At 43.5% G+C, this 18,130-nt stretch overlaps 1 protein-coding gene across 1 annotated transcript in view; it reads left to right on the forward strand.

Annotated features, from left to right (window-relative positions):
• The first annotated feature begins 13,171 nt into the window (after positions 1 to 13,171).
• Positions 13,172 to 18,130, forward strand: part of Stac (SH3 and cysteine rich domain) — a 123,021-nt gene continuing 118,062 nt past the window's right edge. Inside the window, exon 1 of the mRNA XM_041677362.1 lies at positions 13,172 to 13,409. Within this exon, the coding sequence (XP_041533296.1) occupies positions 13,299 to 13,409 (111 nt within the window). The 5' untranslated portion in view covers positions 13,172 to 13,298. The remainder of the gene's footprint in view (positions 13,410 to 18,130) is intronic.

Here is an 18,130-nt window from a genome sequence, read left to right on the forward strand (position 1 = left end):
CCTGTGAGTTTCATCTCTAGCTCAATGTGAGAAGTTTTCAGTCATGTCTCCTTAAACATATTTTTTATTTCTCTTCTTCCTGGATTCCATTCATGTGAACATTAACCTTTATTATGATCCCACAGGTCCCTCGGGCACTGTCCAATTTTCCACCTATTTTTCTGTCTCTTCAGATTGTGTAATTTCAATTGTTGCAATTTCCTGTTCACTGTTTCCTCCTTCTGTCACTTCTTTCTGGCATTGAAAGGTTGATGGGAATTCTTCTTTCAGATTTCCATTTGGTTCTCCTTGTGTCTGCTCTTTTGTGAGTCAAGACTTCAAAGTTCTAAGCTTTCTGTCTTGTGTGTTTTAGTTGTACCTCTAATGGGAAACTGAAGCGTCTCCATCAGTCTCTTGCAAATCTATTAGATAGTTCTAACACCCCTATCAATTCCACATTGTGTCCTATCTGTCATCTTTTAGTTTCTTGATGTAAAAGGGATTTTTATTGAAATACAAGATTTTTTTTCTGTTTTCCCATGACACTGAATTTTACTTAATTCTTTCTAGAGCTAGCTTTCTCTGACATCATTGTAAAGGAAACAGAAAGTAGGTAGCACAACACTTTTGCCAAGTGGAAGATGAAATCTAGATTGCTCATGAGAGGGTCTTCATCACCACGATCATGAGAGGGTCTGCATCACTGCAGAATCATGAGAAGGTCTTCGTCACCAGAGGATCATGAGAGGGTCTTCATCACTGCAGGATCATGAGAAGGTTTTAATCACTGCAGGATCATAAGAGGGTCTTCATCACTGCAGGATCATGAGAGGTTCTTCATCGCTGCAGGATCATGAGAGGCTCTTCATCACTGCAGGATCATGAGATGGTCTTCATCACTGCAGGATCATGAGAGGGTCTTCATCGCTGCAGGATCATGAGATGGTCTTCATCACTGCAGGATCATGAGAGGGTCTTCATCGCTGCAGGATCATGAGAAGGACTTCATCACTGCAGGATTATGAGAGGATCTTCATTACCACAAGAGCATGAGTAGGTCTTCGTTAATGCATGATGAAGATAGACATCCAGTCTTCCAAGAATTATGCACTATCACCATGGGAATGGTTCTCAATTAAAGTCCTGACTCCATTTGTTTTTAGTAGCTCATGATCCTCCTGCCTCAACATCCAAAGTGCTGGGTTACAAGTATGTGACATCATACTTAGTTCATGCCAGTTTCTTTCATTCTATAGCAGGTTTTTGGCAATCAATAATCACATAACAAGGTAATTTGTTTTATTAGTCATCAAAAATGCAAATGAAGGCTATGATGAAATTAATAATGATGACTGCATCTGAAGAAAAGGAGTGGAAAACTTAATTCACACTTACATGTTGTTCTAGTTTCCTTTCTGGCGTTAGGATATGATACTGTCTCCAAAAGAAATTTTGGGGGAAAAAGGGGTTTATGTCATTGTACAATTTCCGATCATTGAAGGAAATCAAAGCAGGAATTTGTGGGCCATAGACATACCACAGGAACCTTGGAGGATGCTACTTGCTGTCTGCTCATGGACATACTTATACTTTCTATAAGTGCTGTGTGACACTATTCCCAAAGAAATAAGAACAAATATCAACTCACCTCAGACAGGAAATGAACAATAGACCAAAGTAAGAGATCATCAAAGTCCATCTTAGTGAATAAACGTGTCCATTGGGTTACTTACAAAAGCATGGGTGAAGAAATGCTTACGAGAGCAGAAATGGTAACTCTACAATAGTAAAAAATTGTAATCAGCAATGTGGATATTCATGGATTCTAAATAATCTTCACATACTTTACTTCTAATGCTGTTGTCAAAATCAAACTCAGTTTCCTGAAATAAGTTACAGAGGAAACTGTGCCAAAGCACAACATGTTTTATGCAATTTAAAACACATATATGCACTAATTAACTCTACATATTTCTCAAATATGCATACATATCTAAGACTTTAAAATTGTGGTAAATATCAGGAAAGAGAAGAAATTTCAAGTGAGGATTCGGGTAAATCTGGGACAGCTAAGTACATAAGTTAAAATGAGAAGGGATTTACAAAGACTGATCTGCCAGTACCACTAGATCACTTTGCTACCTCTCAAAATAATAATTACAAATATCTACGCTAACACACTACAAGAAAGAACAGCATGGGTGAGCAACAACCATAAGGTGTGAAATGGCTCATCCCTTCCCCTGGGGAATTCCCATGTACCCTTTATTGTTCTCTTTGATGAACTTCCCCTGGGCATCTCTGCACAAGGTTACCATAGCATTGTCTTCATACCCAAGGACATCATTTGTGCCTACACTTCTCAGTGTTCTTAGAACTAGAGAACAAACATGCCTGGTGGACAGCAGACATCAGCAACTTTTGACCAATCAATAAATGACATATAGGTTTCATATATTTTTATATCTCTTTTATGTTGCACTATTAGTATCTTAAGCTGAATACTTATTCTTCGCTCTAAAAACATACAAGGAGTTAAAAAAAAAAACAAGATCTGGTGACTTACTCTTCAAATGTTAGAGAAATAGTAAATTAAAACAGATTTAAAATATGAGTAGTTTTTATAATTCAGATATTAATAACTTGATTAACTTTAAAGCACTGGCTATTTTCTTGGTAGACTCTGTCATTTAGGCAGTATTCGTTTCAGAGAAGAAATGAGGTAACCTCAACCACATATAGAGATCATTCTGACTGTTGGCTCTAGGGATCCAGCCTCCGACTCCACCTGTTTCTGATAAGCTATGGTTATTAAATGTCACAGCATTATTATTAATATTTGAGGAGCATAAATTTTCCCATTGTTTTAGCCAACTCTGTAAGACAAAAGACAGATGAAATATAGGTATGTTTTTAAATACGATCCTTATGGGTAGGCTTGCTTCTGCTGTGGAGGAGAGAGTTGGCATTTAAAGCTTGAGCCCTGAGTCATCTTTTCCAGGCCAATTGTCAAGGGCTTGACAGATGGCTCATGGCTGCCAAGTGGGCAATTGGAGGAATGTAGAGGGTCAGGAGGCAGAAAGATGAAGCAGTCAAGAAGGCCTATCCAGGAAACATGATAGCAGAATTTTTGATGGCCATTTTCTCTAAGCATGGTTCTACAGGTGTTCAGAGAACATTTCAAAGCAAGTTCAAGGCTTTATAGGTAAAGAGCAGCAACTTTGATCAATTTTTCTGGAATGTCTTTTATGTTTTCAAGCTCAGACTTTCTGCTCACTTCTGAAGACATCCTTCAGAATGCATCAAATATTCATAATCTCTTAGATGTTGTAAATGAGCCCAGTTATGTGTGGGTGGGAGAGTTCCTAGACCCATGCATGGAATGGTTTCCTTCCTTGATGAAGATCACAGTACTTTGTCTTCCAGCAGACTGGAGATTTTATGTCCCTCAGAACTCTGACTTCTGGCTCTCTCTTATTCTGTGACCCACATGACCCTCCAGCAATCCATCTGACATGCTTGCTTGCTTTCAGTATTGTAGTAATTATAATAAAGACAGTTTCCAGACCGACCAAGTCTGTTTTCCCCTGAAGATTGTGCCATCACTTAAAACTATTCTGTAAACAATCCTTCAGTTCTAAACAGCCTTTCTCTGTGTTGCATTCTCTCTGTCTCTCTCTGCCTCTCTGTCTTTCATGGACCCAATGTGACTTGATTTGTTGATTTTGATCACAAGAAAAGGGGCTGAGGAGACAGCCCAGTAGGTAAGGTGCCTTCTGTGCAAGCATGAGGACCTGAGTTTGAGTCCCAGAGTCTGTGTAAAACTCTGGGCGTATAGTACAAGCCTGTATTTTCCATGTTGCAGAGGCAGGTCTGTAAGACCTGCCAGCCAGCATACAGCCAGCTGAGATTACTTGGAGAGTCCCAGGAAAATGAAAGATCTGTCTCCACAAAAACAAGGTGAACTCCTAAGGAGAAAACTCAAGGTTGATCTGTAACCTCCATACACATGCACAGATACACAAAGAAACTCAATGGCCACATAAGAAAGGAGGGAGGGTGGGAGGGAGGGAGGGAGGGAGAGAGAGAGAGAGAGAGAGAGAGAGAGAGAAGAACCTTGAAAATGGCACCCATAAATGCATAAGGAATGACACCATTAGGAGGTGCAGCCTTGCTGGAGGAAGTGTGTCACTGGAGGAGGGCTTTGAGATTTCAAATGTTCAAGGCAAACCCAGTGTCTCTCTCTTCCTATTGCCTGCAGATCCAAATGTAGAACTCTCAGCTACCTCTTCAGCACTATGTCCGCCTGCATGGCACCATGCTTCTTGCTGTGATGACAATGAATTAAACCTCTGAATTGTAGCGGGCCCAATTAAATGCTTTCCTTTATAAGAGTTGCCATGGTCATGGTGTCTCTTCAAATCAACAGAACACTGACTAAGGTAAACCTGAACAAGCCACATCCGGGTATCTCCACATGGATGCCAACACCATGTGTTCTGCATAAAATTCTCTGCTTCCCTTTATTCTTTCACTGAAATCAAATCACTCCTTCAAATTCCACCAGAGCCTTCCCCAAGTCTGTCTTCTTGGTGTAGCTGTCTCATCCTCAAGCGCTCTCAGGTCGTGCCGTGAAGAAATCTCACACAGTCTCAATGCCTTTGCCTCCCACTGTAGGCTGAAGCAAGAGTCTTTCCCCTACACCTAACCAAACCTACTGAAGAAGTCATAAAGCCTACCTGTTTCCAGCAGTCTCATACACAGTGAAACTGGCTTTCTAAGCCTGCCCAGCAGTAGTTACCATGCTATTTAGAGACAAAAGTGATCATGAATTTGCAATTGCTTTCTGAAAGTTCCTAGCAAAGAGCATAAATGGCATTTCATAAATAAGCTATAGTGTGTCTATACAGCAGAACACAAACAAGCTTTATAAGATGATGTATTCATGGATATGTATTGACACAAAGCTACATCTGAGATATAACATTGAAGGAAAGGGAAGTCACAAAATGATTAATGCCCTGAGATCATTTTTACATAAATATAAGCAAATACACTTAAATATATCCATATGTACACATGCTTTCTAAAAGGACATTTATCAAAATAATAATAGTTATTAACAAATGGGGGTAGAATTTTAGAACATTTTGATATTCTTCAGCATTCCCCTTGAATCATGATTTAACAATGATAAAACTATTATTTAAGAAAAATATTTGGGGTTGTTTTATAAAACATAATAAATTTGAAGCTGGGAGAAAAGGCCCATGTGGTTGATCATTTTGTCTCACTCTGGAGGTGGATAGAGTGACAGCCATTGGGAAAGACAAGAAAGAGAACAGACAGTGGCTCACTGCTCCATAGAAAGAGGCTTAGAAAAGGAATAGTGTGGGAGGTCTTCTGCATATGTGTTGCTTTTATTGGTTAACGGATAAAGACTATGTCTTGGCCTGTGATAGGGAATAGTGGAGCTGTGTGGGAAAACTAAACTGAATGCTGGGAGAATAAAGGCAGAGTCAGAGGAGATGCCATGTAGCTGCCACGGGGAACAGACATACCAGACGGAACCTTGGTGGTAAGCCACAGCCATGTGGTGATACACAGATTAATAGAAATGTGTTAAATTAAGATGTAAAGGTTAGCCAATAAAAAGCTGGACCTAATGGGTCAAGCAGTGGTTTAATTAATACAGTTTCTGTGTGGTTATCTTGGGGCTGAGCAGCTGGGACCAAACAAGCAGCTTCCTACTACAAAGGAATACATCTAACTGAGCTGGATTTTGATCCCCTTTCCTCATTTTTATTAGCTGCTGGACAATTTTCCACAGTGTGTTTTGATCACACGCAGTCCCCTCCCCAACGCCTTCTAAGTCCACTCCTTTTCCCAACTTTGTGTCCTCTTTTTTTTTAAAAAAAAAAAACAATCTATGTTGTTTATATACACTTGGATATGTGGCCTTCCACAGAAATGTTATTGACCAACTGGGCAGGGAGACACTTTTAAAAAAAACAGACTCTCCCTCTCCCAGCAACTATCCATTGCCAATAGCTCCTCAGCTAGGGGCAGGGCTTTGTACTCTCCTCCCCTCTCCAGGTTGGTATTTTTGTCTGGCTTGAGTTTGCACAGGTCTTGTGTATACTGTCACAACCGCTATGAATGCCTAAGTGCAAATGCCCTGCTGTGTCTGGAAAACACTGTTTCCTAATAGTCACCCACTGCCTCTGGAGCTGACAGTCTTTCTGCCCCCTCTCCCACAGTGACCTCTGAGCCTTGGAAGGAGGGGGTGTGATATATATGTCCTGGTTAGGGGTGAGGATTCTATGGTCTCTTGTTCTCTCATTCACCTTGACTAGTTGTGGATCTCTGGATTAATCACTGCCTCTTGTAAATAGAAGCATCTCTGATAAGTGTTGAGAGCTGTAATAATCTATAGGGATAATGATAAGACATTAGAAGTCAGTTTAATACAAATCCATTTAGTGAAATTCTGGGCTTGATCTTTATGCCTCTACAGACGGTTTGTTTTTCATTAGCTTTGTAAGTTTCTCTCCAACACTGGTGCTTTCTCATTTATCTGCTCATTCATGAAATAAACACTTCCTATCATTTGAACATTTAAGCATCAAGTGTTGTAATAGGAGTGGTGGGCTACGTTCCTGGCACCCGGACGCCCGCATGGCTAGCTTTGTACCCAAAATAATTACACGGAGACTGTATTCTTTTGAACACTGCCTGGCCCATTAGTTCCAACCTCTTATTGGCTAGCTCTTACATATTGATCTAACCCATTTCTAATAATCTGTGTAGCCCACGAGGTGGCTTGCCAGGAAAGATCTTAATCTGCGTCTGTCTGGAGTGGGAGAATCATGGCGACTCCTTAACTCTGCTTCTTTCTCCCAGCATTCTGTTCTGTTTACTCTGCCTATCTAAATTCTACCCTATCAGAGGGCCAAGCAGTTTCTCTATTAATTAACCAATGAAAGCAACAAATAGAAAAATGACCCTCCTCCATCATTTCCCCTTTTTCTGTTTAAAAAAAGGAAGACTTTCATTTTAACATAGTAAAATTAAATATAACAAAACAGTTATCAAACAAGAATTACAGTTATAATATTTATATCTATTTTATCTTTTATCATAACTAAAGAAAACTACAACTATGTATCCATTCTTCAACTCCATCAAAGACTCCAGAAGGATATAATATTACCTAAGCAAACAAGGAATCCAAAACTCTAGAAATGACAGAGACATCTCGCTGCCTGGACAGTCACCCAAAGTTCTTTTGTACCGTTGGGGCATCCATCTTCAGCCTACAGGCCCATAGTATCCAACAGACATTTCCATGAAGGAGTAAGTTTCAAAGACAGTTCAGTCACTTTCTGTTATGTCCTGCAGAATGTCTCACAGACTCTTTCATGAGTCAGGAACCCTGAAAGACAATCTCACCTTTAGGCAAGTTCAGCAGTCCTCTTTCTGCGGGTTCTTTGTGTCCAGTTTATGCATCAGTCCAGGCAAGAGCAGTTTCTTGCCCAAATGGCTATCAAACTCCATAAGGAGCCTCTTCAATGCCCATCATCCTCTTGAAGTAGATTGGTGCTCCCAGGAGCAGATGTGTCTCATTGCCATGAAAAACCCTAAGTTATTAAAGTATTTTAAATGCCATATTCTGCAGTCTTTGAGAGAGATGAAGAATGCCTATCCAACTGAAATATATCTCTATATATCTAGAAAATCTAATTAACATGACTACAAACTTGACTATTATTCATGATTATCCATTAGCAACCTATATTTCCTAATTATACATTACATTTTAAAAATGAACTACACAATACCTTAATCAAGAGCAGAAATACATATACATATAACAAAATTGACATTAAAATCCATACCAATGCAAATTATTCATATCTATATCATATCCCCCTTCAAATGTAAAAGTACAGTTATAAACAATATTTGGGAACATGGGCGCAGTTTTTTCTCTCCAAACTGCTTCCTGCTGAATGGGAAATGATAGAGAAGGGTCATCTGTCTTTTGGTTAAGGTCATTTGTCTATCTGTTGCTTTCATTGGTTAATTAATAAAGAAACTGCTTGGCCTTTGATAGGACAGAAAATTAGGTAGGCGGAGTAAACAGAACAGAATGCAGGGAGGATGAAGCCGAGTCAGGGAGTCGCCATGATTCTCCCACCCAGCACAAATGCAGGTTAACGTCTTCCCTGGTAAGCCACCTCATGGGCTACACAGATTATTAGAAATGGGTTAGATCAATATGTTAGAGCTAGCCAATAAGAGGTTAAAACTAATGGGCCAAGCAGTGTTTAAAATAATACAGTTTCTGTGTAATTATTTCGGGGCATAAGCTAGCCATGCGGGAGCCGGGGTGGCCGGAATGCAGCCCATCACAGCTCATACAACAATCAAGGACATATGAAGAGATGGGAGGCCTTTGACATCATGGGGCTTATATCCTAGAAGATAGCAAATAAGAAAAGAAACAGGAATTAACTAGATGGTTCAGTGGAGAAAGGCTCTTGCCATCATCCTTATCACCCAAGTTCCATCCCTGGGACCCACTTAGTGAAAAGAGAAATGGCTCTTGAAAGTTGTCCTCTGACCTCCACACATGTACCATGGTTCTCATGTACCCATGCACATTTCTGGCTACATGCACACAGAATAAGTAAATGATTTTGAAGATAAGAAAAAAGAATTTTCAGATGGAAGGTAAATCCATGGACCCCAAACCCAAAGTCCTGGCTGTGGAAACAGCTTGGCCTCTGTGACGTGGGAATTGCAGGCACTGATGTTTGGAAACAGAATATATCACACATTTTCCAATGAGAACAATCTGCGTGATTAGGAAGAGAGCTCTGCCCTTGCTACAGCTTAACAGACAAGCATATGCAGCAGGAGGGAGGGCTCCCAGGCCAAGTCTGTGAACGCAAAGTTCTGACCACTCTATCCATCTGTCGGCTATATCTTCATCCAGCAACCAGAATGGCACAGACCATACAGAAAATTCAGAAATCAGAGGGTCCTGTTGAAAAGTTGAGACTTGGAATAACCATGTACAGCCTTTCTTCCCTGAACCTGTGAGCTTGCAGTAGAAGCAAAGTAACTCAGCAACCACAACTGAAATGCCATCACAGCTCCTAATGCATGTCTTATAGGCTTCCGTGAAGTCCCACTGTCATGTTGCTAATAGAGGAAGGGAGTGTGTCCTAGATGGGTTTCTATCAGGTGGGAAAGAGAGAGTTCATTTGGCTTACATGTCCCATTCACAGTCCATCCCTGAGGGAAGCCAGGTCAGAAACTCAAAGCAAGAACCTAGAGGCAGGAACTGAAGAAGAAACCATGGAGAAGGGCTGCTCAGTGGCTTGTTCCTCGTGGTTTGTCCAGCTTCCTCTCTTACATAACTCAGGCTCTCCTGCCTAGGCTGGCACTACCCACAGTGGACTGGGAAGTTCAACGTCAATCATTGATCAGGAAAATGACCCCATACAGATGCTCACAGGTCAGTCTGTGGGAGGGAATTCCTCAGCTGAGGTTCCTTTTTCCTGGATGACTTCAGCTAGAATCAAGTTAACAGAAATAACCCAGCACAGAATAGGAGAAGGTCTCGCACAAAGCCACACAGGACAGGGACACCATGCTCAGCTGGGGCCGTGGAGAACGACCATGGGTTGACCTTATTCCCATGTGTCATCACCGTCCTATAGGCATTGCCAATGATATATACATGTCCCCACAGTACTGGGTCCAGGAATCATCTGTGACAAATGTGACGCTGTGGTCACTGGAAGCAGATCAGCCATCCAAGCATTGGTGGCAACACCTTTTATGCCTGTCTCAGAAGTAGCTCCTTTCATGCATGCCGGGAGCCCTACAATGACAAGCACAGCCCAGGCTCACTCTGCCTGTCCCCAGAGAGGGGCTATGAATGTAACTCTTCTTTGGAATATCCCTTACCCCCATGGACATCAGTAAGCTTATCAAATTAGCTTCAGCTGTTAACTTGATACACACATAAAGCCACTTGGGGAAAAGGAATCTCAATAAAAGAATTACCATGATCAAATTTGCCTGTGGCATGTCTTTGGCATTTTCTTACCTGGTGATTGATATGGGAGTGACCATCCCACTGTGGGCAGTGCCATCCCCAGGCAGATTAGCCTGCCTATGCATGAGAGATAAACTGAACAAGCTAACGGACAACAAGCCATTAAGCAATGTCTCTGTTTCAGTTCCTCAGTCCATGATCCTGCACTGAGTTCCTGCCTTGGATTTCCTGATAATGGACTAAACCCTATAAGCTAAACAAATGCTTTCCTGACCCAAGCTGCTTTTGGTCAGTGTTTTATCATAGCAACACATACACACACACACACACACACAACCTAGAACAGAGTCCCACCATCATGGACATCAGTGACTCTTCTGAGCCAAGAAAGGCAAAAGCCTTCAGGTTGAGCTTATTTGGTTTTAAATCTCACTGTTTCCCACATGTATTCTAGAACCTTTGTTCAAACTAGGGCCATGAGGTTACCAACACTGGACAATTTTAGAGTTCATGACTATTGCCAGCATCCTTGTAACCAACAGAGTATTTAGTAGCTAGAGAAACAAGTGAAGAGGACACTATTCCTTCCCTGGCATAAATTCTCACCCAGTGTGGTTGTTTGAAGGAAAATCACACACACACACACATACACACACACACACACACACACACACACACACACACACACACACCCGTAAAGGGTGGTATTGTTAGGAGATGTGACTTTGTTGGAGGAAATGTGTTACTACAGAGGCAAGCTTTGAGATCTCATATTGCTCAGGTCACACACAGTGAGACATACTACTTTCTGTTGCCTTTGGATCAAGATGTAGAATTCTCCAGCGCCATGTCTGACACCATGCTGCCATATTCCCAGCCGCCACGCTGCCCACCATGATGATAATGGACTAAGCCTCTGAAACTTGAAATGAACCACCTCAATTAATGCTTTCCTTTATACGAGTTGCCGTGGTCACGGCGTCTCTTCACAGCAACAGAAACCCTAAGACACCCAGTCAGAGGACTGCCCACTTTGCCATTGATTACTTGGGGAAGAGCACCATGACAATATGGCGCTGATCTGGAAGCCTGAGTGAGATAAATGAACTAAGGAGGGAGAAGGCAAGTAGTGAACCCTTGGAGATATGTTGAAGAATAATAGAACAAAAAAATGAAATGAGAAAAGTTCATTAGAGAAAAACACAAGAACAAAGATTTGGTTTTGTTCCAGAAACCAAAGGCAGGTAACTATTACTTGTAAGACATAGAAAAGATTTCCCTCCCTTCCTCCCTCCATCTGTGTGTGTGTGTGTATGTGGTGTGTGTGTGTGTGAGTGTGATATTTCTTTCTGTCTCTCTCTCTCTCTCTCTCTATCCCTCCCTCTCTGTGTCTGTCTTAGTCTCTGTGTGTTTGTGTGTGTACTACTCTGTCTTTCCCTATGTGTGTTATATGTATATCTGTGCACTTCAGTGTATGCCTCTGTGTGTGTGTGTCTCTCTCTCTGTGTCTCTCTGTGTTTCTCCCTCTGTCTTTCTCTCTGTATGTGTCTCATTCTCTCTCTCTCTCTCTCTCTCTCTCTCTCTCTCTCTCTCTCCACACCCAGAAAAGAAGACATCATTGATGTTTTCTTCATGCTGTAGCATTTCCTAGTAAACAATCTCCCACAAATCAGACACAGCCCAAGATCTGTCTATACAGCACTGCGTCCCTCTGAGCTCTGCCTAAAGCTGGCGGTTGGTGTGATGTCGACTTGTGAGAATTTCATCTCCATCCAGCAGATGGGAATAGTATTGGTGGAGGAACACCTGAGGCCCTAGAGGCTAACCAATAGGGCTGGGCTGAGACACAGCAGGGTTTGTAGGGTTTGTTTGGCTTTAGGGTTGGTTTTGTTTCTGTTTCATTTTGTTTTCTTTTCCATTTTGAGAATGTTGTACAAGTTGTTACTCTGTAGCCCAGGCTAGTCTAGAACTCATCACTTATCCCAGGCTGGCCTTTTCACACCTGCGTGACGTTGGTGATTTTGGAGGTGAGCTGAAGGAAGGCCACAAAGGACAGTAAAAAGGAATGAGGCCTTATATGTGCATATGCAAATATCGCTAAGACTCCTGTTACTCTATATTCTAACTACAAGTGACAAATTTAGTTTTTTTTTTTTTTGATGAGATAAATATAAGAAGGAAGTTTTGTACTGATTTTGGATAGGCTTTTAAAATTTTTGGAGTATTCCCTTGGGCTACATACTCCGTCGTGTGTGTAAAACAAACCGGATTTCTGTGCCTTGGTCCAGTGATGTTCAGGGTGTGTTGCCAAGAGATTGAGTAGAGCAGTCCAATTCGCCCCTACGCGAGCCTTAAGCACAAGCACATCCCCGTAGCCCAGGGTTTCCTCTTCAATTCTAAGCCTGGCTTAGCTTCCAGGCTCCACAGTTCAAATGGCGTGGACTTGAAAATCCCAAATCACTCCCAAGTCCCAGCTCTGCCATTTATAGCTGAGTGACTGACTTTAAGCAACCCGGCTCAAACCTCGGTTTCCTCGTCTATAAATGGAAGTGACAGTACCAAACCCATAGCGAGCCTGTGAGGCTCAGCAGAAGAAATTGGGGACCAGGTGTCCATACACCAAGCGTATTATCTGCCTGATTTAGATCAAGGCAGAACATCGGAAATTGCAGTGCCCACGGGTCAGAGGACGCCCACACTGGTCCCTGCTGTCACCGAACTATAAATTAAGCTAAGGGCCACCACGTCTCTCTTCACTCTCGGGGCCAGGGATGAGGGGGTTGCTGAAAGTGGCCCATAGCACTTGTTTGTACTAGCTTTCTGTTCTTGAGGGTTTGCCGAGCATTTACCTTAGAATAACATCACCAGACCCCGTGCGGAACTCCGGATCTCTGGCACTGTCGGGGTGGGCGCGCCCCCGCCCGCCCTGGGTTCCCCACAGGAGACCGCGCAGCCCCGCCCCGAGCCGCCGCCTCCCGTCCTCCAGGGGGCCAGCCTGGTCCCACCCGCCCGCTGCGGTGGGCGGCAGTCACGACTCGACGCGCGCGATCTCGGGCGAGGTGGCCGCGGGCGCTGCGCGGGGCGGGGCGGAGGCCCGGGAGGTGGGCAGGACCCGGCCGGGCAAGGCCCCAGGGCGCACGCCGCCGCCTGGCGGGATGGACATCCCAGGAACCCGGCGCTGAGCGAGCGCAAAGGCGAGCGAGCCTGAGGTTCCCCGCAGGAGCCCAACACCATTCCCGAGGCCACGATGATCCCTCCGAGTGGAGCCCGCGAGGATAACGGGGACGGGCTGACCGGTGAGGCAACGGGCACAGAGCAACCGCCCTCTCCTGCGTCCACTAGCAGCTTGGAATCCAAGGTATGGTGCATATGGTGCATGCGCCTGCCCTGGGGAAACACAGAGTCCCCTCTCCCTCTGTCACCTTTCCTCTCGGGTCCCATGTCAAGGGAGCTGGGACCAGCAGGACCCATTGCTTCTCATGCTACAGCTATGCCAAGCCCGCTGCCCAGATACAAACCTTTGCCGTGCCTCTGCCCTAGGAGCCCAGGCACTTCACCCTAACCCCAGTGCCCAAATGACTTCCTTGGGCGGGAGAGGGACTTAGGATGATGTGTGCCCTAAACCTGCTTGTGTCCCCAGTGTGGGTGGGTTCTGATAGCTTCTGGGGGCAAAAAGACAGTTTTAGCCTAGGAATATTCCTTTAGAAAACTTGGGCATTGAGCCCACAGCGTGGGACCCTTATTAGGGTGCCTCCCTATCTCTAACTTCAGATTCCAAGAGTTTAAAGAAATAAATTAGGCGAAGAGAAGTGTCTGGGTTTGTAAGAAAGTTAGTTTTCCCCTTGTAGAAGTTGCTACTCTGTAGAACTTAACACTTGTCTTTTTAAGAGTCACACTAACACATATACACAAAACCAAGCCCGCAGCACGTCTTCTGTCACTTTTATATTTCCTCTGAAACTTGCGTGGGGTGCCAGGCACATGTTTGGAAAAACTGGAAGAGAACCAAGTAAAGTGTGGCTGCTTAACCGTGCAGAGCCAAATGGCAACCCCGCCGGGAAAGTAAACCTCGTAAGATCGAGTTGCAGTTAATTTCATAGATTCCTTTAAGTGGGAGGCTCCTGGCAATGCAGGGGCTTTGTGATTACCTGTAGCATGGGGGTGGGGGGGGCGCAGGAGTGAGTGCTCCCTATGCTGCAAAGGGACACCTGTTTAAACGGCAGACCAGAGCGAGGAAAAGTGGGACCCTGTGGACTTGCTGTGCCACCTTGGATGGCATCACAGCTCAAGAGGTGCTCGTGATGGATGTCATGTGATGTCATGTTGGCAGTATACACTTTAGTGTCGATAGTTAGCTAACAGAGAGATGGTGGTCTAAGACCAAAATCTTTGCCCCTGTGTAATTCCCAGCCATCTCATCTGGACACAAGGGGCAACTTCTCTAAAATCCAATTGGAAAGGCAGACACGACCATTTGAAGAAGAGGTAAGATTGCCTAACTCTGTCTCAGTGGCTTGACAGACTCTTCCAGTCCCTGTGTGAGCTAAGGAAGTGGGACCCACCACACTAGATGATCCCTTTCAAAACGGGTTCCCTGTGCACAGCACCTCTCTTCTACCTGGTACCCAAAGGAACTCATTCTTGCCGATTATTGGCCAGTAGTCCTAGAGAGCCGAGGGCCAGCTGCCATTTCAGAGGTGATCTGGAATTCTGTAGATGGTGTAGCTCAGGGCAAGAGAGAAAGTGCATTGGGCCTGCCGCCCTGCAATAGGTGTGTTCTAGAAAGGTCTTAGCCTTTAGGTAAAACAGCGGCATGATTCAAACACACAGCATGGGCTTGCTATTTATAGATGCCCTCATGTAAATCATTTGACAAAGCAAAAACCTTCTATGTAATGCCCGTAATTACCCACCAATTTATCCGGCTTACGATTTCAGGTCTGTAGAAGTCTATTTTTCTCAAAGGCATCTGTGTGCCTGTTGTGTGCCTATGCATCCCTCAGTTTGCCATTGATGTTTAGGGCATCCGACTAGCCAGTGGAGATGAGCTTAGGAGCGAACCCTAAGAAACTAGATACCAAACAGCATGCATGGGTGTGATTTTTTTTCTTCTCAAAGTGCCATTCATAATTCGATCAAGGGGGCTCACATTTCTCAAAAGAGGTTGGCCTGCTGATGTGGAGGAGCAGTGTTGAGGGGCAGCTAGCTTGGGACATGAGCTGGGGAGAGGATCAGTGTATACAGTGAATATCACTGGCCTTTAAGAGGCTGCACCCTAAAGAGGAGAAAGCCTGCTGGGAAGACGCAGACAAAACAGGGAAGGCTCTCTGCTGGACTCTTCCAGGAAGTGGTTGTATTATTGGTCAGTATCTGCACATTTCAATATAAGCAAAAAGATAGATTTCAAGTAGATCCCAAAAATGCCAAGTAAACTAAACGATGGACATGTTTATCAGCTATGTTAAATCCCAGATCCATATATCAGAAATATAATGTATACTCCATAATATAACACAATTATGATATGGCACTTAAACACAATTTCTAAATATCATCTGGAATATGCATAGTGGAGGTCCTACTGGGCATTGAAATTTCTCTGAAGAGACTTTTTGTTGTTAATATATTTTTAATTTTTCATTGCACATATTTATTCATTTAATGTATATGTGGGCATGAGCTTGCTACAGTGTTTGTGTAAGGTCAGAAGGCAACTTGTAGGAATCGGTTCTCTCCCTCCACCGTGTGGAACCCAGGGATCAAACTCAGGTCACGGGGCTTACGGCAAGTGCTTTTACCCACTGAGCTATTTTACTGGCCCTCAGAGATTAAAATTACTTTTAAGAGCTATGTTTTAGCTGGCCATGGACCTGTCATCCTAGCAACTGAGAAGCAGAAGTAAGAAGGCAACAGCATGAGATGGGTCTCAAGAAAGAGACAGGGGGAGAAGTTTTAAATAAAGGTGTAACAGCTACTAGCTGTTTGAAAAGTCCAGGGGAGAAAGAGAAAGAAAAAGATAAAATAACCATTGACTGACAGTTCAGAAACAAGCCCAGACAGCACTTTGTTCTCTGCCTTCCCTGGTTCCATCAATTTCTACGCTTACTTAGTGGCAAGGACAACAGCGAGTGTCCACTAAATGCTCCCTCTAGTCGGATACAACCCTATTCTTCAACACTAGAAGATTCTACTGTGATGTCCATTTCACGGCTAGAATAGTGGGAAGCTCTGGAAAGATAGGTGACCTACCCAAGGTCATGCAGCTCCATGAGTGGCAAGAATAGGACCCCAGCAACTCGACCTTGGAATCAGGATTTTTGATTTGCTTGTGCGTTGCTTACATCACCCCTTTCTCCTGATGGTCTATAGATCAGAACCTTACTGAGAAGTCATTGGCAACACATTATGTCTTGCCTATCCTCTTCCTCCTCTTCTTCCTCTTTTTCTTCATCATTACAAACACATGCTACCACACCTGCTTATAGTCTTTTAATTACAGTTAGTTAGTTAGTTAGTTAGTTGGTTAGTTAGTTAGTTGGTTAGTTAGTGTTTATTTATGTGTTTCTGTATATGTACAAACTCTTGCAGTATTGCACACACTATGGCAAGTGTGTGAAGATCAGAGGACAGTGTTTTGGAGTCGGGTCTGTCCTTCCATATGGGGATCTGGGGATTGGACTCAGATGTCCAAGCTTAGAAGCAAGTGCTTTCATCCCTTGCCAACCTAGTCACATATTCTTAAGAAATGGGGCTGGAGAGGCAGCAGAACTGGTAAAGTGATTGCCACACAAACATGAAGTCCCAAGTTCGATTCCCAAAACCTGCCTTTAAAAAGCTAAGCACAGTGGTGCCTGCTTGTAATCCTAAGTGCTAGAGAGGCAAAACTCGCAGATCTGTAGATCTCAATGACTGGCAAGCCTAACCTAACTTGGCACATTTAGAACAAAGAGAGACTCTGCCTCCAGAAGCAAGGTGGATGGTTCCTGGGAATGACACCTAAATGTTTCCTCTGGCTTCCATATGCAAGCACACATATGTATGCATTCACATACATGTGTGTACCTGTGCATGCACAAACATCCACAGAAAAGGAAGAAATCAAGAACTGGAGATGTAGCTCACACTTACCTAGCTTACTCAAAGCCCTAAGTTCAATCCACAGCTCTTCAAAAGCACGTAACTAAACCAAGTCACGTTGTTGTGAGAAATGGTTGATGACAGCTCTTATTTGGCTTCTTCATCCTTGTATTTGCTACTTCTCGCCCCAAAGTACATATATAGCAGCAATTAGGTGCATTATCTAATTATCTAACCTGGAAAATGGGACACACCAGACATAGTCCAGAGGTCTCTATAGCATCAGAGAAGCAAGCACATGCACACAGTGTCTGGGCGTATAAAGTACACAACACCCCACCGAACATACAAAAGGGCACACGGTGTCTCTAAAAGTTCATTTTCTTTTCAGCTTCCCTGGAAAGCTAAATTACAGAGCATTGAAATTAGAAACACTAGAGAACATTTATTCCAGGTGTTTTAACGTTTGTATCCTTGTACTGTGTAATGCTGTTTTTATGGGAAATCTCAAAATGCACAAAGGAAGACAGTGTCAAGAGCCATCATAGATCTAACTGTCGTAAGTCACCTTTTGCAGTGACTTCTGCAGTTATCCAGCCAGGGCGGGTTCTTAAAAGTCATAGGGTAGGAGCATGAGGAATAGAACAGAGATAAGAAAGAAACTCGGAGACACAGGATAGTAACGGGAAGAGAACTCAGCGAATACTGGATGCTGAATTCTGAGTTTGCCCGCATTTATTTTTACTTTTATACCACAATACAACGGGGGGGGGGGCAAAAGACTGATTTAACATGACACCAAGGACAACCAGAACAGTTGATTGCTTCAGTACTTGAGACATCAGGTCATTACTTTTTCTGAGTAAAGCATTTGGTGTCTCAGGCAGGATACACCCCTAGACCAAGTACTCTGTAGGTAACCACGCCCCTGTGTCCTATTTTAAATGAAGGAGCAGAAGTAGGCTTAAATTCTCTGATCTTTGGTCATGGTGGAATGGATCC

This window comes from Microtus oregoni, unplaced genomic scaffold (genome assembly GCF_018167655.1).
Source record: "Microtus oregoni isolate MIOR12 unplaced genomic scaffold, Mior012 000028F_ref0000031, whole genome shotgun sequence".
Taxonomy (NCBI): domain Eukaryota; kingdom Metazoa; phylum Chordata; class Mammalia; order Rodentia; family Cricetidae; genus Microtus; species Microtus oregoni.